The 24670-nt window shown below is 44.2% G+C and overlaps 1 protein-coding gene across 3 annotated transcripts in view; it reads left to right on the top strand.

Annotated features, from left to right (window-relative positions):
- Positions 1-24670, top strand: part of ZBTB46 (zinc finger and BTB domain containing 46) — a 343478-nt gene that overhangs the window by 280482 nt on the left and 38326 nt on the right. For 2 of the 3 annotated variants that reach the window (XM_030212914.1, XM_030212912.1), the window contains exon 5: positions 15829-19636. The exons of the other annotated variant lie outside the window; for it this stretch is intronic. In XM_030212914.1, coding sequence (XP_030068774.1) covers positions 15829-16227 — 399 coding nt within the window. In that variant the 3' untranslated portion in view covers positions 16228-19636. Of the gene's footprint in view, positions 1-15828; positions 19637-24670 lie in introns of those variants that run through there. 3 annotated transcript variants of the gene reach the window in all.

Here is a 24670-nt window from a genome sequence, read left to right as displayed (position 1 = left end):
GTCAAAAGGACATCATAGGCAAAGAGGGCAATTTTAACTCCAACTCTCCCAGTAGTAGGCCCTTAATATTCCAGTTCTCCCTAATCTGAGCAGCTCAAGTGCTCCTCCAATAGTAATAGCAAAAAGCAAAGGAGAACGCAGGCATCTCTGCCTGGTGCCCCTCTCAAGATAAAATATGACAGAGTTCCCCGCATTTACCTGGACACACGCCATGGGGTTAGTATAAAGCTCTTTGAGCCACCCTTTAAAATAGTGTCCAAAGCCAAATTTTTCCAACATTTGATCCAGGAATTCCAATGGACACGATCAAATGCTTTTTCAGCGTTGATCCCAACTATGCAGTAGGGTTCCAGCTGAGATTTGGTGTAAATGCATTAAAATCAATAATCCTACGTGTATTATCTGATGCTTGACGTTTAGGAATAAAGCCTACGTGGTCTGGGTGGTCTGGGGAAGGCAAAACATCTAGCAGCCTTGATGCCAACATCTTGGCTGAAACTTTTACATCCATGTTTAACACAGAGAGAGGTCAATAAGAGGAACAATCTGTCACATCCTTTTGAAGCTTAGGAATCACAGCTATCCAGGCATCTTTCATTGTCGATGGCAGTGTCTCTCCTCCGTGGACCAAATTGAGTATGTTGATTAGCAGAGGGGGCCATTTGCAAGGCAAAAGCTTTATAAAATTGATTAATAAAGTTCATTTAAGCCTGAAGATTTCCCGGATGGCAAAGACCTCATAGCCCTGATCACCTCCTGGACTGTGACCGAAACCTCCATTTTTTGCTACCTTCACTGGCGACGGGGCCAGCAGAGCAACTCCATTTAAATAGTTCCGAATATCCAGTGCTGGAATGTGGCAGTCTTTAGAATAAAGTTCCTTGTAAAATTAACAGAACTGCTCCTGTATTGCAGGAGAGGCCTTTAGCAGGGTTCCAGACGTGGCCATTATCTTAGACATACTGCTCAATCCACAACTTGTGAAGTTTATTAACCAAGGACCTACTAATTTTATTACTTTTGTCATAGCTAGTTAATTTCAACTTCACATTTATAAAATCTAACTCTTTGGCAAATAAGCCATCTAAGTGTAGGTATGCTGCCTGCAACGGCAACCCAGAAGATTTGTGCTGAATTTCTAACACCTGTATTTGAGATCTCCAGTGTGAAAGTTCCACCTCTTTCTGACACTTTAATTGACTGGAGTGTTGCATGAAAAACCCCTACATAACTGCTTTCATTGCATCCCATATTACTGCAATGATACTCTCCTGATCAAAAGCAAACGCTGGCGCTAGAGGCTGTTAGCGCCATACTCATGCAAATGTATGCTAAACAGGGCTCAGTGCATTCATCCCCAATGATCAACGACCAGCACGCCAAAAATTGGTTCGCTGGCCGCGGCAAACCCTATGCCAGCTCCAAGCTGGCGTTAGGGTTTGCCGATCATTGGGGAGGAATGGTGAGCCTTGTCCAGCATGCAGTTGCATGCTGGCAGGCCCCCGTTCCCCCCCCCAAAGCAAACCTGCAAACGGGGCTGGAGGTCCGATGGACCTCCGGTCCCCCCAACAATCCCACCCCCCACCCCCCCCCCAGGTTCAGGGAGGGCTGGAGATCCGGTGGGTCTCCAGCCCCCCAAACCCCCTGAAATTGGTCCATGGTGGTCGCGGCAAAACCCCCTCCCACCCAGCCACCCAGTGAGCGACAGGGGGGCTGGAGGTCCAGCGGACCTCCAGCCCACCCCAACTCCCCCCCCAGCGTTGTTTGAGCAGTCCCTGGTGGTCTAGTGTTAGGACAACCCCCTCCCGTCCCCCCTACCTTCAGTTGGAGGAGGGACGCAGCCTGCCTCCCTCCTCTTCTTTGGACTGACGACGCCACTGCAAAATGGCGGCGCCCCGCCCAGTGCATCTTGGGATGCACTGGGTGGGGCTACAGACCATGTAAGGGAATCGCTCCCTTACATGGTCTGTAGCCCCGCCCAGCGTATCCCAAGATGCACTGGGCGGGGCTGGGCACTGCCATTTTGCGGCGGCGTCAGCCCAAAGAAGAGGAGGGAGGCAGGCTGCGTCCCTCCTCCAACTGAAGGTAGGGGAGCCGGGAGGGGGTTGTTCTAACACTAGACCACCAGGGACTGCTTGGACAACGCTGGGGGGGGGGAGTTGGGGTGGGCTGGAGATCCGCTGGACCTCCATCCCCCCCCCACCCCGTCATTCGCTGGGTGGGAGGGGGTTTTGCCGCAACCACCATGGACCAATTTTGGGGGAGCTGGAGACCCACCAGATCTGCAGCCCTCCCTGAACCTGGGGGGGGGGGGGGGTAGGATTGTCAGGGGGACCGGAGGTCCACCGGACCTCCAGCCTCCGTTGCTCAGGCCTCGGGGCAGCGGAGGCAGATCTTTCGGGTGTTTGACAGCCCAGACCTGTCCAACAAGTGCGGCAGGATTGTGCTGAGCTCATGCTCAGGCACAATTCGCCCGCACTTCTACCCGATGATCAGAGATAATTGCGCTGCTTAAATTTGCATGCATTAGAGCGCTGTTTGGAACAGCGCGGGGCTTTTGATCATCTGCCTGTCAATGGACAAGAATTTAAGTTTTTCTAAATAGTCCTCAATAACCTTCAAGTAAGCTTAGTGAACCTCTTCGTTTTGAAGAAAGGAATTATTTAAAATCCAGCTCCTATCATGTTGTTCATAAACATCAGCTAGGGATGGAAAGGGGCATGATCAGCGAAAGTGATACTCCCTATGCCCAGAGATGGGTAGTAACGAAGTACTTGTACTTTATTACAGTACTTAAGTGCAATTGGCAGTACTTCTGCATGTAATGAGTTACATTTTTGCCATACTCTTTACTTGTAATTCGTTACAAGTAAGCTGTACGTTTGTATTTAGCAACAAAGTACAAGTTTGGAATTTTTTTTTTTTTTAAGTATTTTCCATACCTCTGTTTCTCTCCCTCTACAGGTGATCAGACCTGGCTTGCAGCTGATTGGGCCTGAACTTCAGAATTCCGGGCTCGATCAGATGCAAGCCGGTATCTGACATAACTTGTAAACCCTAGTTCTGCACCCCCCCCCCACCCCCCCCCCCAAGTATGATGGACAAGGAAGTGTACCGTCAACCTCTCTCCTACCCAGAGTCCTCTGAGGCAGCCCCCGTTCTCGCCCTCTCCTCCTCCTCCTAATTTAGCAACAGACTAGTGCAGCTGTGCTGATTGAAGTGAGGAATATTCAGAGGAAGTGGTACTTATGTGCTGAAGTTGTCACATGTTAATGTTGTATTCACCAAAGTCCTTCTCCTGCAGCTTGACCGAGTTGCCTGTAACCCCTCCATCACTGCTTCTTACTTATCTCCAACTGCCAGGGCTGCAGGACCTGGTGCAGCTCCTTGGCAGAGATGGGCTGGTACTGCTCTGCAAGTTTGCAGGGAAAGCCTCCCTGGAACAAAGCCCATGTAGCAATATCAGAGGTCACCTGGCTACTGGCACATGCATGTGGGGACTTCCACATGCAGCTGAGCGAATTTTCCAGAGACTTTCATGTGCAGCCAGGAGGTAGTAGTGCTGCTCGCTCTCTACCTGGGGTGGTAGCATTAGTGTCTGTTACTAACTAGTAGTCAGCTGGCTCTTAGTCTGAGTCTTCACTGTGTCTGCTGTACACTCTGCAGCAGTAGCAGGTTGGGTGTATTATTTTTTTTGCTACAGCAAGCTAAGCAATCAGCCCATCACTGAGCCAAGAGAGAGCTGACCGGATATTTGCAGGTACCATTCTTTGGCAGGTCTGATCTCTTTAGGGTTGCAGAGGAGGCGGGGAGGGGAAGAAGTGGACACTGGTGGCTTGTTGCCTTGTTCTCTCATATAGGGTTTCCCTTTCCCATTCTCACACGGAAGCCTATTATGGAGGTGATAGACAAAACATTTACAAATATAAAATTAATCTATGTTTAAAAATTCTATGCATATAGCTATTAAAAATTGTATAGTGGCAATCATTTGAAAATGTAAAACTCCTTCCATCCTCCACCCTCTAACAAATAAATTTAAACTTGTTAAAAAGTTATTAATTCAAATTTGCCATTGTACCCATAGAGATCTAGAAAGATTACAAGTTAATAATATGTTTATATTCTCAATACAGTACTGCTTGTAAACATACTAGATTCTGTGGTTCAACTTGTTAAGAATACCTTTTCTTTGTAATAAGTAGTTTTAAGAGCTGTACTTTTTTACCTTGAATATTTTGGGGGGATAAGACTGTAATTTTACTTTTTACTGAAGTACTTTTAAAAGTAACGACCTTATGTCTGCCTATGCCAGCATTAAGTAGTTTATCTCCAAAACATTTGTCTAAGGGAAGAAAATCTGTCTGGGAATATAAATCATGAAATTGTAACTAATACGTGGAGGAGTGGCCTAGTGGTTAGGGTGGTGGACTTTGGTCCTGAGGAACTGAGTTCAATTCCCACTTCAGGCACAGGCAGCTCCTTGTGACTCTGGGCAAGTCACTTAACCCTCCATTGCCCCAGGTACAAATAAGTACCTGTATACAATATGTAAGCCGCATTGAGCCTGCCATGAGTGGGAAAGCGCGGAGTAAAAATGTAACAAAAATAAAAATAATCTCTAGAGTGGTGTTTTTCAACTGGTGTGGCACAGGTGCTCCCCAGGTGTGTACTGGCAATCGAGGACCCATACCCAAGGGGCTCAGTGCTTCATTTCTCCCTGTTTCTTTGACTCTTCTCCCTCACCGCCCCCACCCCCCAATTTACCTTAAAGGAAATTACCTGGCAGTAGCAGTAATTCACAGCTGCTGCTTGCAGCCTCTCTTTGCATAGGTCCACCCCTATATAAACAGGAAGTTGCATCAGATGGGGATGGGTCATGGCAGAAGAGAGGCTCCAAACAGGCTGCAAGCAGCAATGATGAATTACTGCCACTGCCAGGAATCCTCCTTGAAGACGCGGTTCATGGTTTAAGGTAGACCCGGGGAGGGGAGAGGACAGAGGTTTACTCCCGGAAGAAAGAGAAAATTCCTGAAACAGTGAGGAGGAGGAATGGAGGGGGGAAAAAAGAAAAATGTTGGACCTGTGGAAGAAGAGAAAAATACTAGACCTGGGGAGTGGAGGGGAGTTAGGGACAAAAGAAAGAAAAGCCATGGACTGGAGAGGGAGAAAAAAAGAAAAATGCTGGACCTGTGGGAAGGGTAGGGAAGAAGAGAAAAATACTGGACATGGTGAGTGGAAGGGAGTTCGGAAAGAAAGAGAGAAAAGCCATGGACTGGAGGGGGAGAGAGAAAAGACATGTACAGGAGGGACAGAGGGGGAAGAAGCCATGGACCTGAGGGGATGGAGGGAAGAAATGATGGATCCAGGGGGTGGAAGGGAAGAAAGAAAAATGGTGGACCTGAAGGTAGAGAGGAGGGAGAAAGATATTATATCACAGGGGCAGGGAGGGAGGGAAGGAAAAGAGAAAGGGGAATGCTGGCCAACAAATTGGGGGTGGGGGAGTGGAGGGAGGAAAGAAAAACTGGGAATGGGGAAACCATAAGGGAGAGGTTATGGGGGATTGTCAAGGAGATAAGTGAGAGGAGGATAATATGTACAGAGGGTTAAAATGCAGTAATGGGGAGTAGAGGAAAGATAGAAGGTATTAGGAGGCAGGGGAAGGAATGAGACGGGAACTGGGAGAGCTAGGGGATGAGAGAAGGAGATGGAAAGTTGGTGGGTAGTTGAAAAGTAAAAGAAGTAGATGGAGGTTTTGAGAACAAGATGAGAGGAGAGAAAAGAAATGGACAGCAGCCCCTGGAAAGAGCAGAAGACGGGAAAGCAGAAAAGAAAAATTAGAATCAACATGATGGAAAAATGTCCAAACAACAAAGATAAAAAAAAGTGTTTTATCTTGAATTTATTAACTACGTGGACACCTTTGTATTATGTTCAGTATAAAAGGAAATGCATTTCTGTTTTTATTTCTCCCATGTTGCGGTACATACCTAATTTGACTTCTTGGGGTTCCCAGTTCAATTTTTGTCTGTTTCTAATTTGTGATCCTGTTCTGTATTTGATGAGGGTTTATCTGTGTTTTGCATGTGACTGAGGTACAGTACTCTGGGGCAGGGCTGGCCCTAGGGTTTCTAGCGCCCTCCTGCAGTCTATTAGTCGGCGCCCCTACCCATCCAGGGGCGGGATCACTATGGCTCCGCCCCCACAGTAGACACACCCCTTTTACCAGCCATGGCATCATTGAAAATATTACACCAGTATAGAAGAAAAATAACTTAGCACACAGACCAGGAATTAAGAGAACAGACAGTCTTGCCAACTCTGAAAAACAATGTGTTATCAAAATTTCAGAGTCTAACAAACAGATCCCTATTCAGACACTTGGCCTTGCAGTCACACATGTAGAACAGAGATAGCCCCTCTTCAAATTCTTCAAAAATTAACCTGAAATCCTAAGAAGTTAGACTCTGCATGCAGAACAATAGCCTTCCCATCCAGCACAGCTTAGGATCTAGCTAGGGCAGACTTAATCAGCATAAACTAACATATTCTACAATCTGAGTTGGACAGACTAACAGGAGTTACTGAAGTGGGAATGAGAGATAGGAGATTGGTGATGGTTAGGAATTGAAAGCAGCTATTTAGCCCTCCTGTCCTGTGAGTTGCTGTGTTGGGGTGGGGGTGGAAAGGGGTGGGTCAGGTGCAGCACTAAACAGCAGTCTCTGACAAAACAAGGGTCCAGGCTGTGCTGTCTCTGAGCCCTCTCTGGGCTAGATTCCAGCTCCTGGTTTCACTCTCAATCTCAATGTGTTTGGAGCAGTGAGGTCCTCTGACAAACACAACAGGAGGATATTTCTCTGCTTGGGAGGGGGGAGGGGACTGGACAGAGAGCTGACAGCTCCTGCTTTGGAGCCAGACTGAGATGAGCAGGAGAGATTAGATAAATAAAAGCCTCAGCAGGCGCCCTTGAAGGCAGACGCCCTCCTGCAGTGCATAGCCTGCTTACCGGGTTTGACCGGCCCTGCTCTGGGGGCATGTAGCTTCTGTGTAGAGATCTGTATTGGTGTTTTTGGGCCCAGTGTAATATTTGTAGTGCTGCCTATTCATATGTGGGATTCCTGCTATTTTAATCATAGGAATTAGTTCTATGGTTGTATGACATTTGTACATGTATGTTAGGATTTTTTCAGGTTTTGTATTCTTTCACAGTGTGCTTAGTAGTGGAGGGTTTTATTTTGCTATGGCTCAAATGACACGAGAATCTGAATATTTTTTGAATGGTGCCTTCCATGTTTCTGAATGCATGTTACTTGTGGCTAATTTTGTTATCTTTGAAGTGTTTTGTTGCCCTTTTGCCAACTTGTGTCTTCAGTAAAAATATTCAGCTATAAAGATAACACAATGATTAAAATGTAATTATTGAACTTTAAACCAATCTTAATACTCATTTGTTAAATGATAATGTATATATCCTTAAAATGATGGTGTGCCTTGACAATTTTTGCGCCTTGTCAGTGTGCCGCGAGATGAAAAAGGTTGAAAATCTCTGCTCTAAATGATGGAAAGCAGTCATGCCAGAAGTCAAAAAGCCCCAAATCTGCCAAAAAAGTGTGGAAGGCACTGGCATTACTATGATCTTTTGCAAAGGCAGAGCCTATGCGGTCAAGAGCAGGACTCAATGAGTCATTGAAGTCACCCCCAACAATAAATTTGCCTCCACATATCACATGGATCTGGCATCTAAGTGACCCTTGACCCACATTTGGAGAGTACACAGACCTGCCCGGCCAGGTCGCATTTCACCTGCTGCAATTACAGAGAAAAACTAGTGTGAAACAACAATGCGATCCAGTGCTTTTTATAACTGGTTACATCAGAAGCAAAGATCATTTTGGAATACTGTGGATGGTGAAGTAAGTGCTCATGCTCCTGTTTAAAATGCGTTTACAATATTGCAACATGCGGAGTTTGCCCTGACAGTTCTCAATAGAGTTTCAAGGACTGTTAAAAGAGTGACATAGCAAGAATAGGTTAACAGTAGAAAAGTACAGAGTAGTTTACACAAATATGCTTCCCCCCCCCCCCCCCCCATGGGCCTGGTGGTGTAATTGAAGTCTTCCCCTACCCACCCATCCACCAACCCACCAGTATCTCTCTACTGCCCAACAAACCAACGCCCAAGGTTGCCAGGCTATTGCTCCAGTGAAGGCAAGCCTCCTTCAGACATTCAGCCGCCCAGAGAAACCTCTCAGAAGCTTATTTGAAATCTTAATTTACAGTTCTCCTTTTGATGTAAAGGAGGCCAAAGATTTGTTCTAAAATCGCCAATAAGCCTTCACAGGGCTTAAAGCAAACCCCAAAGGTTTCATTCTGAAGTTTTGCCAGGCTCAAACCTGGCTTCTTTGCCTTACTAAAAACCTGTTACCACTGCTGCACCTTATCACGCAGTGCTCAGTCCAGAGAAGTTGTGTGCTTCTGCTGTCACCAGGCCAGAGTCACATAGTATTTTCCACACTTTGGTCACAGAGCGTATTCTATGCAGCTTTTCCGCAGCTGTGAAACATATGGCAAAAGAGATTACCCATCGGTACTTAATTTTTGTGCATTAAGGACTTCCAGCACAGATTTCTTTGCCTTATGCAGCTGCAAAGTATAGGCAAAGAGATGTTGAAAGACTTGCACTGGGGTTTCATTGAACATCAGTCCAACTTTTTGCCTGGCCAGTTGAAAGATGTGTTCTTTATCGGGGTACTTAGCAAAGCTCACTGAAATGTGTCAGGGCTGCTTGTTCTGAGGCTTCCCCAAAGCTCTGTGCTCGCTCAGGGGTCCTTTTACTAAGGTGCTCTGAAAAATGACTTGCGGTAGTGTAGGCGTGGATTTTGGGTGCATTCTGATCCATTTTTCAGCGCACCTGTAAAAAAAAGGCCTTTTTAAAATTTTTGTCGAAAATGGACGTGCGGCAAAATCAAAATTGCCGCACATCCATTTTGGGTCTATGACCCTAACGGTAAAGTCTTATGCGGTAAATGGGCGGTAATGACCTATGCCCGTCAGATGCCACTTGGCACGCGTGCATATAATAAAAATTATTTTTATGCGTGCCAAAAATGAAATTACCACAAGAGCCTTGCGGTAGCCAGACGGTAACTCCATTTTGGCGCGCGTAGGCACTTACGTGGCTTAGTAAAAGGGCTCCTGAATCTCTAGCACTGTTTGGTCCACCTCACCATCAAGGAGTTGAGCACACCAGAGTATGCACTAGTTGAATGACATTTTCCTGGTCGGCAGCTTCAGGTATGCCCTTAAATGGAAGGTTTTTCCTCCTGCCTCTGTTTTCTATAGCATCCGTTTTTTACTCTAAGTCTTCAAATTGAGCTGCAAAACTGTCATTAAAGACGCGCATCTGGGAGATGGTTTTTGACCTGCTCTTCCGCCCAGGCTTCAAGGACCTCCACATGGGTGCTTGTTTTTTTCATGTCGGTGTGCAAAGAATCCATGCGGTCCAGAATATTTTTAATTATTCTGAGATCTTTTCAAAGTTCAGCCAAATAGTGTTTAAAGCCATGATATTTTGGTACGTGCTTACTGGTGCCAGTACTTAATCCAATTGAACAAGCAGAGTCCGAATCCGAGGCTGACTCCTGTATAGGAGAGGCATGGCGCGAAGCAGCCTTGTTCATGCAGCAAGTCTTCTTTCCACTCTCATTAACCTCTACTGATTTGGACTTCTGAGACATTTCTAAAGGGACTCGACTTGCTGCCAGTACAGCGAGGATTTCAACTGTGATGGATGTCGATGCTAGTGAATTTTAAAAGGGGCGAGTCAGAAGCTCCAAAGTCAGGCTTCCATTTTGGGCTGTGACGTCACCGGAAGTCCCCTAAAAAAAATGTTTTTGCCTCCAGCGTAGTCTTCTTTTTCAAGTCTCTTTGCCTTCCTTATCAGCGCTTTGCATTTGGCTTGTTGTTCCTTATGCTGTTTCCTATTTTTAGTAAGATCATTCTTCCATTTTCTGAAGGCTGTTCTTTTAGCTCTAATAGCTTCCTTCACCTTACCTTATAACCATAGTAACTTATTAGATGATGGCAGATAAAGACCTGTACAGTCCATCCAGTCTGCCCAACAAGATAAACCATGCCGGCTGTTGTTTGGCCTTCCTTCTGTTATAAATAGCCCCCAGATAACCTGAGAACCTATACAAAAATAGGTGTCATAAAATCAGATTGATGAATCAAAGCTTAATTAAGCAATTTATTATTCAAAAATCATTCTCGCGAGCATGAGGTGTGTTCCAGCAGCTCTGAACTGGGAGCTTACTCACACACACAGATTTCTATAAGATTCCACTGATTTTATAGTTACATTTAAATGTCTGCCCCTAAGTTTTTCTCATTGGCCAATGGTCCCCTGCCTGTCTGCTAGGGTTCTGTGTAACAGCAGCTGGAATTTCTCACTCTCTTCCTTTCTGTAGTTTCTGTGTTCATAGTTCCCTGTTATCTCACAGATGTCCAGTGTCCCTGCCTTCTGACCTTGGCTAATGCAGCAGTGTATTTCAGTTCTGGAGTCTACTAAAGTTTCCCCTTCCTCCCCCTTCTCCTGTTCCTGCTTCTTACAGACTCCTTTGTGCAATGATTCAAACAGCTAATATATATATATATTTATATATATATATATAAAATGAAAATGCTATATCGTTATACATTTTTTACACTTCCCCTTTTTTAATACGTGTAATATATTTGGTCTGGGCTTCCAGTCTAAACTGAGGTTTCCTATGACTATTGTCTGTGCTTTATACTGATATTATAACTTTAAAATAGTCCCTTGAAATGCTAGCCTATGGAACTGTAACAGAGAAATAAAGTTACTGAGGTTATCTATTTAACTCTGTCTACCTTTCCCCAAGTTTAAAAGCAGTTTCCCAGCAAATACTTACCAGTGAAGATCTCTCCCTCTCATATCATCTCTTCTGGAATTTGGAAGTGGTACCTTGGGCAAGAGTTCACTTGGCGGCCTGTGCAGCAGGCCCTGTTGGCACAGTGGGTTCCAGTCTCTCTGGACTTCCTCTGCCCTTGTCACTCGAGGTGCAGATCAGTCTGTCCGGGTGGGACAGCTTGGTTACTGCTGGATCCTCTTCAGTGGGTACTTGTCACCACAGATGCAAGTCTTCTTAGCTGGGGAGCTCATTGCTTGGTTTGTTTGGCACAGGGGACCTGGACCCAGCAGGAGGTGGCTTGATCTATCAATCATCTAAAGACTTGGGCGGTTCACTTGGCCCTGCTGGAGTTTCTTCCACTTCTGCTTCTTCAGGGGAAGGCAGTCAGAGTGATGTCAGACAATGCTACTACGGTGGCTTATATCAACATACAGGCAGTGGCGTACCTAGGGTAGTTGACACCCGGAGCTGGTCATTTATTAACACCCTCCTCCAAAATCCAGTACTAGGCATACCGAGAATACAAAACACTCAGGACCTATAGAGCAATTCTACTATACCATAAGCAGTAACTTCTCCGAGTCACACTAGGAAAAGGAAAGCATCTTAAACAGTACAGTGAGCATTAGAACATCAATTCACCATTGAGAGGAAGCGCTTAGAAAAGCACATTTTTTCACTAGTAGTGGTTTCTGTGCTGCTGCTTTCATGGAAGTCCTCCACATCCCTGGCTTACATCAAGGTTTGGATGGTATGAAGGCAGGTGCTATCCCCCAGGAAGGCTCAGGTGCCTGATATTCTGGGCTCCTTACAGCAGGGCCTGGACCAGGGTCTGGCGTTGAGCTCCCTGAGGGTCTAGGTAGCTGCTCTTTCCAGCTTTCAGGATAAGATGAATGGCACCTCCCTGGCCTTGCATGGGAAGGTGACTTGCCTGAAAGCAGTGGCACATTTGCACCCTCTGATATGCCTTTCCTTTCCATAGTGGGACCTCAGCTTGGTTCTCTGCATTTTGGCTGAGGCTCTCCATCAAGGACCTCATTCTCAAATAGTTCTCAAATAGTTTTTGTTCGCTATTACTTATCTAGAACAGTTTCTGAGCTGCAGGCTTTGTCTTGTTGGGACCCATTTCTCTTCATTAGAGAGGACTCAGTTTCTCTTCATATGGTCCCTTCATTTATCCCGAAAGTGGGGTCTCTTTTCCAGGTCAATCAGATTTGTTTGTCTTTCTTTGTGGAGGAGGGCTGCACTCCAGCAGTCAGGAGGCTTCACAAGCTGGACAGCCGGAGGACGCTGCTCCGGTACCTGAAGGAGATGAGTGAATTTCACCTCTGAATATCTGTTCTTTTTCTTGGCCCTAGGAGAGGCCAGGCAGCTTCTAAGGTTTCCATTGCGAGGTGGATCAAGGTGGCTATTGAGGCCACTTACATTTGCAAAAATCTTCTGGTGCTTCAGGGCCTTAAGACTCACTCCACACAGGTCCAGGCTGCTTCCTGGGTATTAGTTCCTGAAGAGATTTATAGGGCGGCGACTTGATCGTTGCTCCATTCCTTTGTGAAACACTACAGGTTGGACATATTAACCAGAGTACGCTCGTACTTTGGGAGATCTGTCATTTGGGGGGGACTCTGCTTTGGTACATCCTACTCGTACAGAACAATGGAGATGATACTAAGGGAGGAGAAATTACCTGATAATTTTCTTTTCTTTTGTTGGCTACACTGTTCTACAACCTGTCCTAGGAAAACTTAGGCCTGAGGACTCTGGGTGTTCTCTGCTCTTCCCTTACAGTTTAAAATAAAAAGAACATGGGAGAAGAGGCAAATCAGAATATTACAATTTGCAGCAATACAGGTTTCTCGTGAGCTTGCTTTATCCTGGAGAATACAGGTTAACGAGTGCCATTCTGGAGTGGTAAGCTCACTTGATTTATCATTGCAGTTACAGTGGGTGATGGGACATCGGAGCCTTACAAAAAGGGACCTTCTGCTACTTTAGTAGATGCCCCCTGGAAAGAATCAGTGTGCATCACCAGATAATACTGGTGATTCACTGGTAGACATCAGTTTTTTCTCTACCTCCATCTGCTGGTGGGAGGGGATAACAGCCAGTCGTGCAGAAGAGTGTAATTGACTAAAGGAAAGAAAAATATCAGGTTAAGATAGTTCTCCTTTTCATTCAATGCATCATTAAGCTGTGGTACTTGTTGCTGGAGGATGTGGTAAAAGCAGTTAATGTATCTAGGTTTTAAAAAATTTGGACAGAGTCCAGGAGATAAAATACATAAATTGCTATTAAGCTAAATATGGGAAAAGCCGCTACTTATTCCTGGGGATTGGTAGCATGAAGGTTTGCCACTTTTTGGGACTCTGCCATGTACTTGTGACATGGATTGGTCACTGTTGGAAGCAGAATACTGGGCTAGATGGACCGTTGATCTGACCCAGTTTGGCAGTTCTTGTGTTCTTTTCACAATATCATGCAGGCGTCACTTGATCATGGGAAAAAAATATAGCATGAACACCTGAAGAATGGATTCAGTGATGTCACCATAAAAGTAAATATTTTAATTATTCATAGTTTTGTCTTAAAAGTATGAGAATACAAAGAGAGGAGCTCCTAGAAGAAATAGCAGGAGAAACAGTAGAGCCAAGAACCAAGTACTTTTGTATTATGAGAATTGTGGTTTGTGTTGCTTCTTTTAGAGCTCCTTACAAATTAGGGCTGTACATTAATCGCGATTAATAATTGTCCACCTTCTGCACCTCCCCCCCACTGTGGATGGTCGGCATCTGTCCCTCCCCTCCCATACCCACCCATGGCGTGCTCGGCATCTCTCCCTCCCCTCCTGTGGCGTGCTCAGGTCCCCTCCCACCGTGTACCTTCTAAAATCCTAGAAAGCTTTTGGCCCTGCAGCGTATCAGCGGCCTGCACCAAGCCTTTCCCTCTGACCCAACCCGCCCCTTATGATGCAACTTCCTGTTTTCAGAAGGGCGAGATGAGTCGGGAAAGGTCCAGTGTAGGCCACAGGCAGCCTTTCAGTAGGCCTGCTGCTGGTGTGCTGCAGGGCCGAAGACTTTCTCAGATTTGAAAAGGTACATCAGAGGGGTACCTGAGAGGCATGGGTGGGTACGGGGAGGGGAGGGCGAGATGCTAGACCATTTACAGTGGGGGAAGTTTGGGAGGGAGACAGACCTGAGAGAGGTGGGGGGCAGGGAGAGATGCCTGAAGGGGAGGAATTGAGAGAGAACTTCAGGCAGGGCCAAAAGGGGAAAGGAGATATGGTAGACTGCAGTGGGAGAGGGGGGAATAGGGAGAGAATCTGAACTGGATGGACGGAGGGCAGTGGATGGAGAAGAGAGGGGGAGAGATGTTGGGCTCAGAGAGAGAGAGAATGTACCTGGGGTAGAGGGAAGAAAGAAAGAGATGTTGGATGGGGGTGGGGAGGTGTTGAGGGATTTGGGAGAGAGTGGAAGGAGGGCAGTGGTGGGAGAAGAGAGATGTTGAGCTATGAGGGAGGGAGGGGAAAGGGAGAGAGAAAGATAATGGATATGGGGTGGCAGGAAGGAAGAAAGAGAAGTTGGGGGTGTTAGATGAGGAGGTTGGGAGAGAGGGAAGAGAGAGGTATTGGAGCTGAGGGAGAAGGGTGGAGATAGAGAGGGAGGGGGGAGAGAGAAACATTATGGACCTGGGATGGCGAGGGTGGAAAGAAGGAAGGAAGAGAAAGAGGTGTTGTACAATGAAGAGAGGGAATAGAGATAATGGACCTTGGGAGGGGGATTGGGTTAGGGAAGAGAGAAACATAATGGACCTTGGGAGGGGGATTGGGAGAGAGAGGAGAGAGATAATGTACCTGGGAGTGGAGGGATTGGGAGAGGGGAAGAGATAATGGACCTTGGAAGAGGGGGGATTGGGAGAGAGGGGATAGAGATAATGGACCTGGGAGAGAGGAAGAGAGAGAGATAATGAACCTTGGAAGAGGGATTGGGAGAGGGGGAAAAGAGAGAGCTAATGGACCCAGGAGTGGAGGGGGATTGGGAGAGAGGGAAGAGATAATGAACCTGGGAGGGGGTGTTGGGGGAGGGAGAGATGTTGGGAAGAGAGGGAGAGAATGAACCTGGGGTAGAGAGGGTGGTGGGGTAGCCGAAGCCCCACCAGCTGAAGAAATCCACTGCCTGAGTCACCCCCTTCCCCCTTCGTATGTCCATCAACGTTTGCACTCCCTAAGTTCGTGCATGAATTGAGCATGTTCGGGGAGTGCTGGCATCGGCAGCTGAAGGCATCCCGCTGACCTTTTCACTCCTGAAGCAGTACAAGAAGGAAGGGGGCCGCTTTGGCAGTGGATTTCTTCAACTGGTGGGGCTTTGTCATCCCCACCAGCAAAGATATGATACCTAATGTGAGGGGAAGGAAATGTGTGGCCCCTCTCAGTCCACCCCGTGCCCCCCTATTACAAATACATGTAAGGGAAATTTGTGGTATACATTAAAACAGTAAATAGCATGAGCCTCATATCACATAATACAAACAGAAATTTAATAAGAGTAAAATGCAAAATCATAGTTTTCACTGGCACATATACTCCATTTTTCACTACTGAGTCCATGATGACTTAGCAAAGTCTGTTAGCTGAGCTGTAGTTGCGTGTCTCAGTACTTCATTAGCAAGAGGTGCGCTGGCTTGAGCTATGTGTGGAAATCCATAATACTGCAGTATAGAGGGTGCATTGTTTAGCATTTCATTCCTAATGCTGTTGTTTAGAATGAAGAGGCAGTATACCCTGGCTGTTATAATAATAATAATGATTCAACCTACAAACACTTTTTGCATGAGCAGTGAATTTGATATTGAATCTCATGTTTAACATGCTAATATTATGTATTTTTAAATTTCTCAGGTCCACAGCAAAGATAAAAAATATGTTTGCAAAGTATGCAACAGAGTGTTCATGTCTGCCGCCAGTGTAGGAATCAAGCATGGCTCTCGCCGGCATGGTGTCTGTGCCGACTGCTCGGGTGGGGGCATACCTGGCCACATGGATCAGAATGGCGGAGAAGGCTCCCCAGAAGAAATGTATCCAGTAGAGGGCCATTATATGGAGGATCCAGATGACATGAAAGTGGATGGGGATGAGGATTTAGGAGGGGAGGATGATGACATAAAGTGGAAGGATGATGTGGAAATCTGTCAAGATGATGTCATTTTGGAGGATGACAAAGAGGAAGATGATGACGACTCTCCACAAGAGCAGGAGAACTCTGGGGACAATGATAAGGAATTTACTTGGATTTCATAAGGAACTGTTGGGGCTGGAGAGAGTGGAGGAGGAAACCCAGAAACAAAGTAGCCTTGTCAGTGTGCAAAACGGTAAAATATGTGGGGGGTGTTCTAAGCAAATATGTTTTTAAAGTGACTAGAAACAGCCTATGCATTTCCTGAATGGAGAGAGATTTGGGGGATTTTCTCCCTCTTCCTCACTGAACTTTCAGAGGAGAGAACAGGAAATGTCAGGTGGTGGTTTTTGTTTTAAAATTGGTTTCTTGCCAGACTTTCATATCAAAAGAAAGGAGAAATGTATTATTCCCATTATCATTGGACTTAATAGCAATTTGTAATGTAACAAGTCATGGGAAGTTTTGATGTTTCCTTAGTAAATGCAAGATTCTTTTCTCCAAGAATGTACTAGTCTAGATAAGGTTTTTAACCAGCCTATTTTTTTTAAGGTCCCAGACAAAAACAAAGTAAAACCAGGCCTGTTTGAGCTTCTCTGAGAGACCCACTTTTAAATGTGAGGGTGGATGGTGAGACCTACAGAAGAATTCTGGGGTGAGAGGGAGAGTTGGCCGCTGGCCTCTCTGCTTTAAATGACCTGTTCTCATAGGTGGAAGTGGTTGTATGAAATATGTGCGTCTCTGATGCACATAACTAGTTGACTTTACATAAATTACACCTGCTTCCATTTTTCCCACATTATACTGTTATTCACAAGGTCAGTTTAGTGAAGACAAATACAGTTGAAGACTGGCTTTGGTGAGTTTGGTACAAAATGCACTTAGATTTGCCCTAAGTATATCCTGTAGAAATTGTAACTCTTGCTAGCAGACAGAGCTCTGAATCCTTTATGAACGGCACTAAGTCCTTCTGTGTTAGCAAACAGCCAAGAAATGGCCAGTTTGTAGGAAGGGCCAGTAAAGAAATGTAGATATCAAGAAACTTGAGTAGAAATGAGAGGATTATCAAACAAGCAAAGCAAATGATATCTTCACACTATTTGGATATAGTTTTAATGTCTTGAGTTGCTAGATATTTCTCATCAGTTACACTTGTTTTTGGAAAGATTTGCTGGAGCAGTATACACAAGCTAACATGTTTAGAAATCTGTTCCTGACAGAGGGGGTAAAAAATTAATCTGAGAAAACAAGCGCTAATTACCTTTTAATTTTAAAGGTAAAAATATTTTCCTACTTCTGAAGGAGGGTGGGAGCATTTTTAATTTACAGAGAACATTTAGAAGATCAGGGAAACAAGTTCTGACAGATTTTAACCTATCAACTAACAGCTTGGGAGACACCAGTAGCAAGATGCTAATTTGTTGGGTTTAATAACCAGATGACAGACATCTATGCAGAGTTCTGGTTTTGAGACTTCTGGTCTTCCATCCACCTTGGCAGTGGGTGTTCAGTTATGAATGATAATTTTCTGGATGAGAAATATGGGATTTGTGAATGTGCCCTGAATACCAGGAGCAGGTCTATACAATATGATACAGTAACATAATTTAGTTCTCCCAGATGTATTTATACCTCACCACATATTCTCATATTCTCTTGAAATCTAGTCTCACAATATTTATCATGACCGGTAGGAGCCTTTAACTGGATGAAGAATTAGTTTGATTTTTTAAAGGTGTTAGGTTATCCAAATTTTGATAATATTTTTGCCAGCTATATACAGATGTGACTGCCCGCCTTTGGTTCATAGTTGCAGTAGAACTTCATAGTTAGTGTGAGAGATTTGGAAGGATTAAAGACGGACAAGAGTTGCTGCAGAATATCTCCAGGATCTCCCAAATCCATCCCTTCATCTGTTAGAAACAAATCTAGCTAGATCTAAAGTACATACTGTTGCTGTGTTTCTTTTCATCTATTGACTTTTAAAATATTGTAGATATTTTATTGATTCAGCCAAACAAAATTGTTAACCAAAATTTATTTAAGACTTAAGCTAGAAAGGAACTTCTTATAATGAAACATAAAAACAAATTTTTTTTGTCGGGGGTGGGGGGGGGGGGTAAGTTTTGCATTTCAGGGAGTTGTAATAACATAATTACTGTATTTAAATTTTCAGAGTGAAATTTATACTTTTTATTAAGCGCAGTACACAATCGACATTGGTGCGTGTTGTGCATTGATTGCAAACTTGAGGTGATTGCATTTTCACAGACCTGACTGCCTTTGTCCCTTCAGATAAGTGTGCACAGGGCTTTCCTGACATTTCACCTTGTAAATAGTAGAAGGGAGGGATTTTCCTCTGTGTAATTCAGCCATCGCCTGTTGCGTATAGACAAATACATACAGTACTTTTCAGACGACCCCAAGAGCACAGCGTTGTGCTTTCAGATGCAAGAGCTTCTTAGTTTATAAAACATTCCATCTGGCACATGCCTGCTGGCTGCAGCACACAGGTGTGTGTTAGTGGGCAGCACAGTCTAGCTGCTTTTACTGGGCCACTCTTCCCCTTTGGATGAACTTGATTTTGTATTGCAGTTGACAATAAGCCAATTGGTTTTCATATGATCTTTTTTTTTTTTAATCTGTGCCACATCTGTGCTAGTCTTAATAAAATTTTTAAACTGGTTATAATGTTATAATATAGCACATGCTTCTAGATTACCAATGTACACTAAATATATATATATATACCAAATGAATAATTTTAATACGTCATGTATACTTTTAAGTGCTTTGTTTGAACTGAGGTGCGCAGAATTGGAATAGCAATCACTTTAAGGGCCTGTCTGTTGCTACATATAGAGCTCAGTTTTATCCATGTGGAAAGTTAAAGCAGTGGTGGTTTCTTTCAGTGCTTGTATATAATTTAATGCACTTAAAAGGAACTTGCACAGAATGCGTGTACTTAATTTTTGCCATGTTTAGTCGTCATGTTCCATAATACAAATAGATGCATTAAAGCAGGTGCACTGGATATCATTCTTGGTACAGAAGACATAGTTTAGAGAATTTTAAAGAACTTTATTTTATAGTCTAATATTTTCTTATACTTTAAAAACATATGGCTCTATTGATATTGGGATTCCTGCTAGTGTGATTATGGTGATCTCAATAACCTTTCAATCTTTATTTTTATTTATTATTTTATTTCAAAAAATGTATTTTCCATTCTATCCCAAGTTCTAGGTGGATTGCAAGTTAATATACATAATTTGTAAAACAAGACTCTCAAACCATACAAATTAAAATAAAATACTGTATATACTCAAATATAAACCTATTTGAGTATAAGCTGAGGTAGAAGTTCTCTTCCCCCACCCCCGAAGAAGAGAAAAACTGTTAACTTGAATATAATCTAGGGGGTTTATATTCAAGTATAAGGTAACTTCCTCCCACCCCCAGTGATGGGCATTTCTTACTGCACACTCCCTCCACTTCCCGTGGTTACCGGCATTTCTTGCTCCACTCTGCCCCCCCCCCCCCCCCCCCGCAGTTACTGGATTTTATTTGCAGGTCCTACCTCCTTCAGCTGCCACTTCTATCTTCTCCCCCATGACCGGTGCTACTATCCTTCCCCCTTCAATGGCTGGTGTTACTGTCCTCCACCCCTTGACTGGCATTTTGCTTACTGTTCTGATGCTAATGAAGCTGATGCCAATGCTTTGTCCTTGGCCGGTGTGGGGCTTTCAGCATGCGCAGATGCTCGAGGCCCCACACTGGCTTAGCACAGAGCATTGGCGTCAGCTTCAGTGAGCACCAGAATGGTAAGCGCAGTGCCAGTCGGGCATGGTAGAGGACAGTAGCGCGCTGGTCATTGGGGGAGGGGGAGTGGAGGACAGCAGCACCCAGTCATTAGGGGGTGGGGGGGGGGGGGGAGAGTGAAGGACAAAAGCACCAGTCATTGGGTAGGGACTCAAATCTAAACCAAGATCCCCATTTTGGGGCTAATTTTTTGGCCCCAAAATCTCAGTTTATAGTCAAGTATATACAGTAAATCAAAATTAAACAGAAGAGCAGGTAGTTAAAATCAGAAGGTCAGCTTAACTGTTAGATTTCATGAACTGTGTATCTCCTCAAATGACTTGGGAAAATAAGTATGTTTTTAATTGCTTTCTGAAAGTGATCAGCAAGTCAATTTTCTTTAGTTCTTGTGTCCTGTAGGTAATGGAAGTGACTATTTCAGTGAAAAATCTTATTTTGAACCATCTCAAAGAACCAAGTCCTCCGTTCAGTTCTTGTATCTGTTCATGCTAGGTGTATATTTTATATACCTAGGTGGTTCATAGGTTCCATGCTGTAATGGCATTAGATTCATGGCTGGTAGTATATAAATTATTTTTAATTTTATTTTTATAAATATGAAAGTCTTCAAAATGAAAATACAAACAACAATAAACTAAACCCATATAGTAACAGAAACAAATTCTAGTTAAACCCCTAATAAAATAGGAGAAAATAGGGCAGAATCCAGAGTAGCAATAGGTAATAGAGCGGTCTTAGTTTTGTCTAGGCCATCACCTAATGTTTACTTGGAAAGTGGCTAACCCTGCACATAAAATTTATTGTTTGGGATCAGGGCCAGTCTGGGATGCACCAGGAGACCATCTAAGCAGCTCCACATTGTCCATAATAAAAACCCAGTGCAGTCATGAGTAAATAATGCTGAATATATCTCTGCCACCTCCTCTGGAGGCCGTTCAGTGCATCCATCCATCCCTCTTAGGTTACTCCTGAGTCTATTTCCATTTTCATCCTGTGACCCCTTGATCTGTAGTGTCTTTTCAATTGAAAAATGTCCACCTCTTGTGCAGTTAAGTACATAAGTATTGCCGTACTGGGAAAGACCAAAGGTCCATCAAGCCCAGCATCCTATTTCCAACAGTGGCCAATCCAGGTCACAAATACCTGGCAAGCTCCCAAAAAAGTACAAAACATTTTATACTGCTTATCCCAGAAATAGTAGATTTTCCCCTAGTCCATTTAATAATGGTCTATGGACTTTTCCTTTAGGAAGCCGTCCAAACCTTTTTTAAACTCCGCTAAGCTAACCGCCTTTACCGCATTCTCTGACAACGAATTCCAGAGTTTAATTACACGTTGAGTGAAGAAAACGTTTCTCCTATTCATTTTAAATTTACTACTTTGTAGCTTCATCGCATGCCCCCTAGTCCTAGTATTTTTGGAAAGCATAAACAGAGGCTTCACATCTACCCGTTCAACTCCACTCATTTTATAGACCTCTATCGTATCTCCCCTCAGCTGCCTTTTCTCCAAGCTGAAGAGCCCTAGCCGCTTTAGCCTTTTCTCATAGGGAAGTCGTCCCATCCCCTTTATCATTTCCGTTGTCCTTCTCTGCACCTTTTTTAATTCCACTATATCTTTTTTGAAATGTGGCAACCAGAATTGAACATAATATTCGAGGTGCGGTCGCACCATGGAGCAATACAAAGACATTATAATATCCTCAAGTTTGTTTTCCATTCCTTTCCTAATAATACCTAACATTCTATTTGCTTTCTTAGCCGCAGCAGCACACTGAGCAGAAGGTTTCAAAGTATCATCAACGACGCCTAGATCCCTTTCTTATTCCACAGATCTATTTAAATGTTTATCACATATCTCCTCTCTTGCTTTTTCTTCCAAAATATACATACTGAGATCTGACTCTTTTAATAGCCACCCTGTAGACCAGGGGTTCTCAGCCCAGTCCTCTGGTTTATCTACAGTGAATATGCATGTGATAATTTGCATGCACTACCTTCATTGTATGCAAATCTATCTTTTGCATAGATAGTGTGGGTATCCTGCAAACCTGACTGGCTGTTTCCTGAGGTCTAGTTTGAGAACCCCTGCTCTAGACTGACTCCATACTCTAAATGAGGTCTTACCAGAGACTTGCACAGAGGCACTGGTTTTCCTGCTGTCCATTCCTCTGCCTATATAACAAAGCATTCTCCTGGCTTGTGTTGGTTTTCTACCTGTCTGGTCAATTTAAGATGATCAGATAAGATCACCAAGTACTGCTGTTATTTCATGCACAGAAGTATTTCATCCCCTAAACTGTACCACTCTGGCGGAGTTTTGCATCCCAAATACATGACCCCTTATTGTTTTAGTTTCAAATTCTAGCCCATTCTTCAGCTTCATTATATCCTTCATATTATCCATACTGTCTAGGGCAGTGTTCTTCAATGCAAGTCCTAGACGCCAGTGATGGCCCCCATTGTCCAGGGTTTTTTTTTCCTGCTACTCTGCCTCTCTAGCCAAGCTCAGGATAGAACGGGGGAAAGTAGATGTGGGGGGGGGGGAGCCACATGCTTTGAAGGACAAGGCATTTCTGAGTGGACAAGAGAGTGTGTTTGAAAATGCTCATAACCTTGAGGATATACCCCCCAATGAAGTTTGAAGGTGGGTTGGTGGGGATGGATGTCCTTGACACACACTGGTCAGTATGCAAAGATATTTGATGGCTCTTCTTCAGCTCATGAGAATCCAAAGTGTCCCCAGCTTAAAAATTTATGAAGACCACTGGTCTAGGGTCTTTATCCTGTTGCAGATTTCTGTACCATTAAATCATGGTATCTTTCAGTAATTGTTTATAGTATTGTAAACCTTTTGACTGGGCCACTCAACAAAGACTAATAAAGTGCTTCTCCTATTACAGTGCAACCATCGATCTACTTTTGTAAAAATTACGTATTTTCATGTTCTTCCATATCTCTACCGCTCTCTCATTGGCAGAATTGAAAACTCTGGTGGGAATACTTTTTTAGCTGTAGAGAATTCTTAATGAGTCCTTATTTTATAGATGAGATCCTTAGTGCTATGTTTGCATTTCCTAGTGGCAGTTAAAGAATGTCTTATGGACTTTTATTTGCAAACATAACCCTTGTATGCATCGTACTTTAGATATGGTTGCAACTAGTGCAGTCTTGTGGAAGGGCCTAGACTTTCCATCTAGAATCTGACTCGTTATTTTTTTTTTTTCAGGGAAAAACAAAATCACCTGATTTTTGATTTGTCTGTTTGACTCTTTGCTAGTTTTTATGATTAATACTTGATTATATTTTCACTGTTTTGGCAGAAGTATATGATATACAGTGGGGGAAATAAGTATTTGATCCCTTGCTGATTTTGTAAGTTTGCCCACTGACAAAGACATGAGCAGCCCATAATTGAAGGGTAGGTTATTGGTAACAGTGAGAGATAGCACATCACAAATTAAATCCGGAAAATCACATTGTGGAAAGTATATGAATTTATTTGCATTCTGCAGAGGGAAATAAGTATTTGATCCCCCACCAACCAGTAAGAGATCTGGCCCCTACAGACCAGGTAGATGCTCCAAATCAACTCGTTACCTGCATGACAGACAGCTGTCGGCAATGGTCACCTGTATGAAAGACACCTGTCCACAGACTCAGTGAATCAGTCAGACTCTAACCTCTACAAAATGGCCAAGAGCAAGGAGCTGTCTAAGGATGTCAGGGACAAGATCATACACCTGCACAAGGCTGGAATGGGCTACAAAACCATCAGTAAGACGCTGGGCGAGAAGGAGACAACTGTTGGTGCCATAGTAAGAAAATGGAAGAAGTACAAAATGACTGTCAATCGACAAAGATCTGGGGCTCCACGCAAAATCTCACCTCGTGGGGTATCCTTGATCATGAGGAAGGTTAGAAATCAGCCTACAACTACAAGGGGGGAACTTGTCAATGATCTCAAGGCAGCTGGGACCACTGTCACCACGAAAACCATTGGTAACACATTACGACATAACGGATTGCAATCCTGCAGTGCCCGCAAGGTCCCCCTGCTCCGGAAGGCACATGTGACGGCCCGTCTGAAGTTTGCCAGTGAACACCTGGATGATGCCGAGAGTGATTGGGAGAAGGTGCTGTGGTCAGATGAGACAAAAATTGAGCTCTTTGGCATGAACTCAACTCGCCGTGTTTGGAGGAAGAGAAATGCTGCCTATGACCCAAAGAACACCGTCCCCACTGTCAAGCATGGAGGTGGAAATGTTATGTTTTGGGGGTGTTTCTCTGCTAAGGGCACAGGACTACTTCACCGCATCAATGGGAGAATGGATGGGGCCATGTACCGTACAATTCTGAGTGACAACCTCCTTCCCTCCGCCAGGGCCTTAAAAATGGGTCGTGGCTGGGTCTTCCAGCACGACAATGACCCAAAACATACAGCCAAGGCAACAAAGGAGTGGCTCAGGAAGAAGCACATTAGGGTCATGGAGTGGCCTAGCCAGTCACCAGACCTTAATCCCATTGAAAACTTATGGAGGGAGCTGAAGCTGCGAGTTGCCAAGCGACAGCCCAGAACTCTTAATGATTTAGAGATGATCTGCAAAGAGGAGTGGACCAAAATTCCTCCTGACATGTGTGCAAACCTCATCATCAACTACAGAAGACGTCTGACCGCTGTGCTTGCCAACAAGGGTTTTGCCACCAAGTATTAGGTCTTGTTTGCCAGAGGGATTAAATACTTATT

This window comes from Microcaecilia unicolor, chromosome 8, assembly GCF_901765095.1.
Source record: "Microcaecilia unicolor chromosome 8, aMicUni1.1, whole genome shotgun sequence".
Taxonomy (NCBI): Eukaryota; Metazoa; Chordata; class Amphibia; order Gymnophiona; family Siphonopidae; genus Microcaecilia; species Microcaecilia unicolor.
Note: the sequence above shows the minus strand (reverse complement) of the source record. Positions and strands in the feature narration are given on the sequence as shown.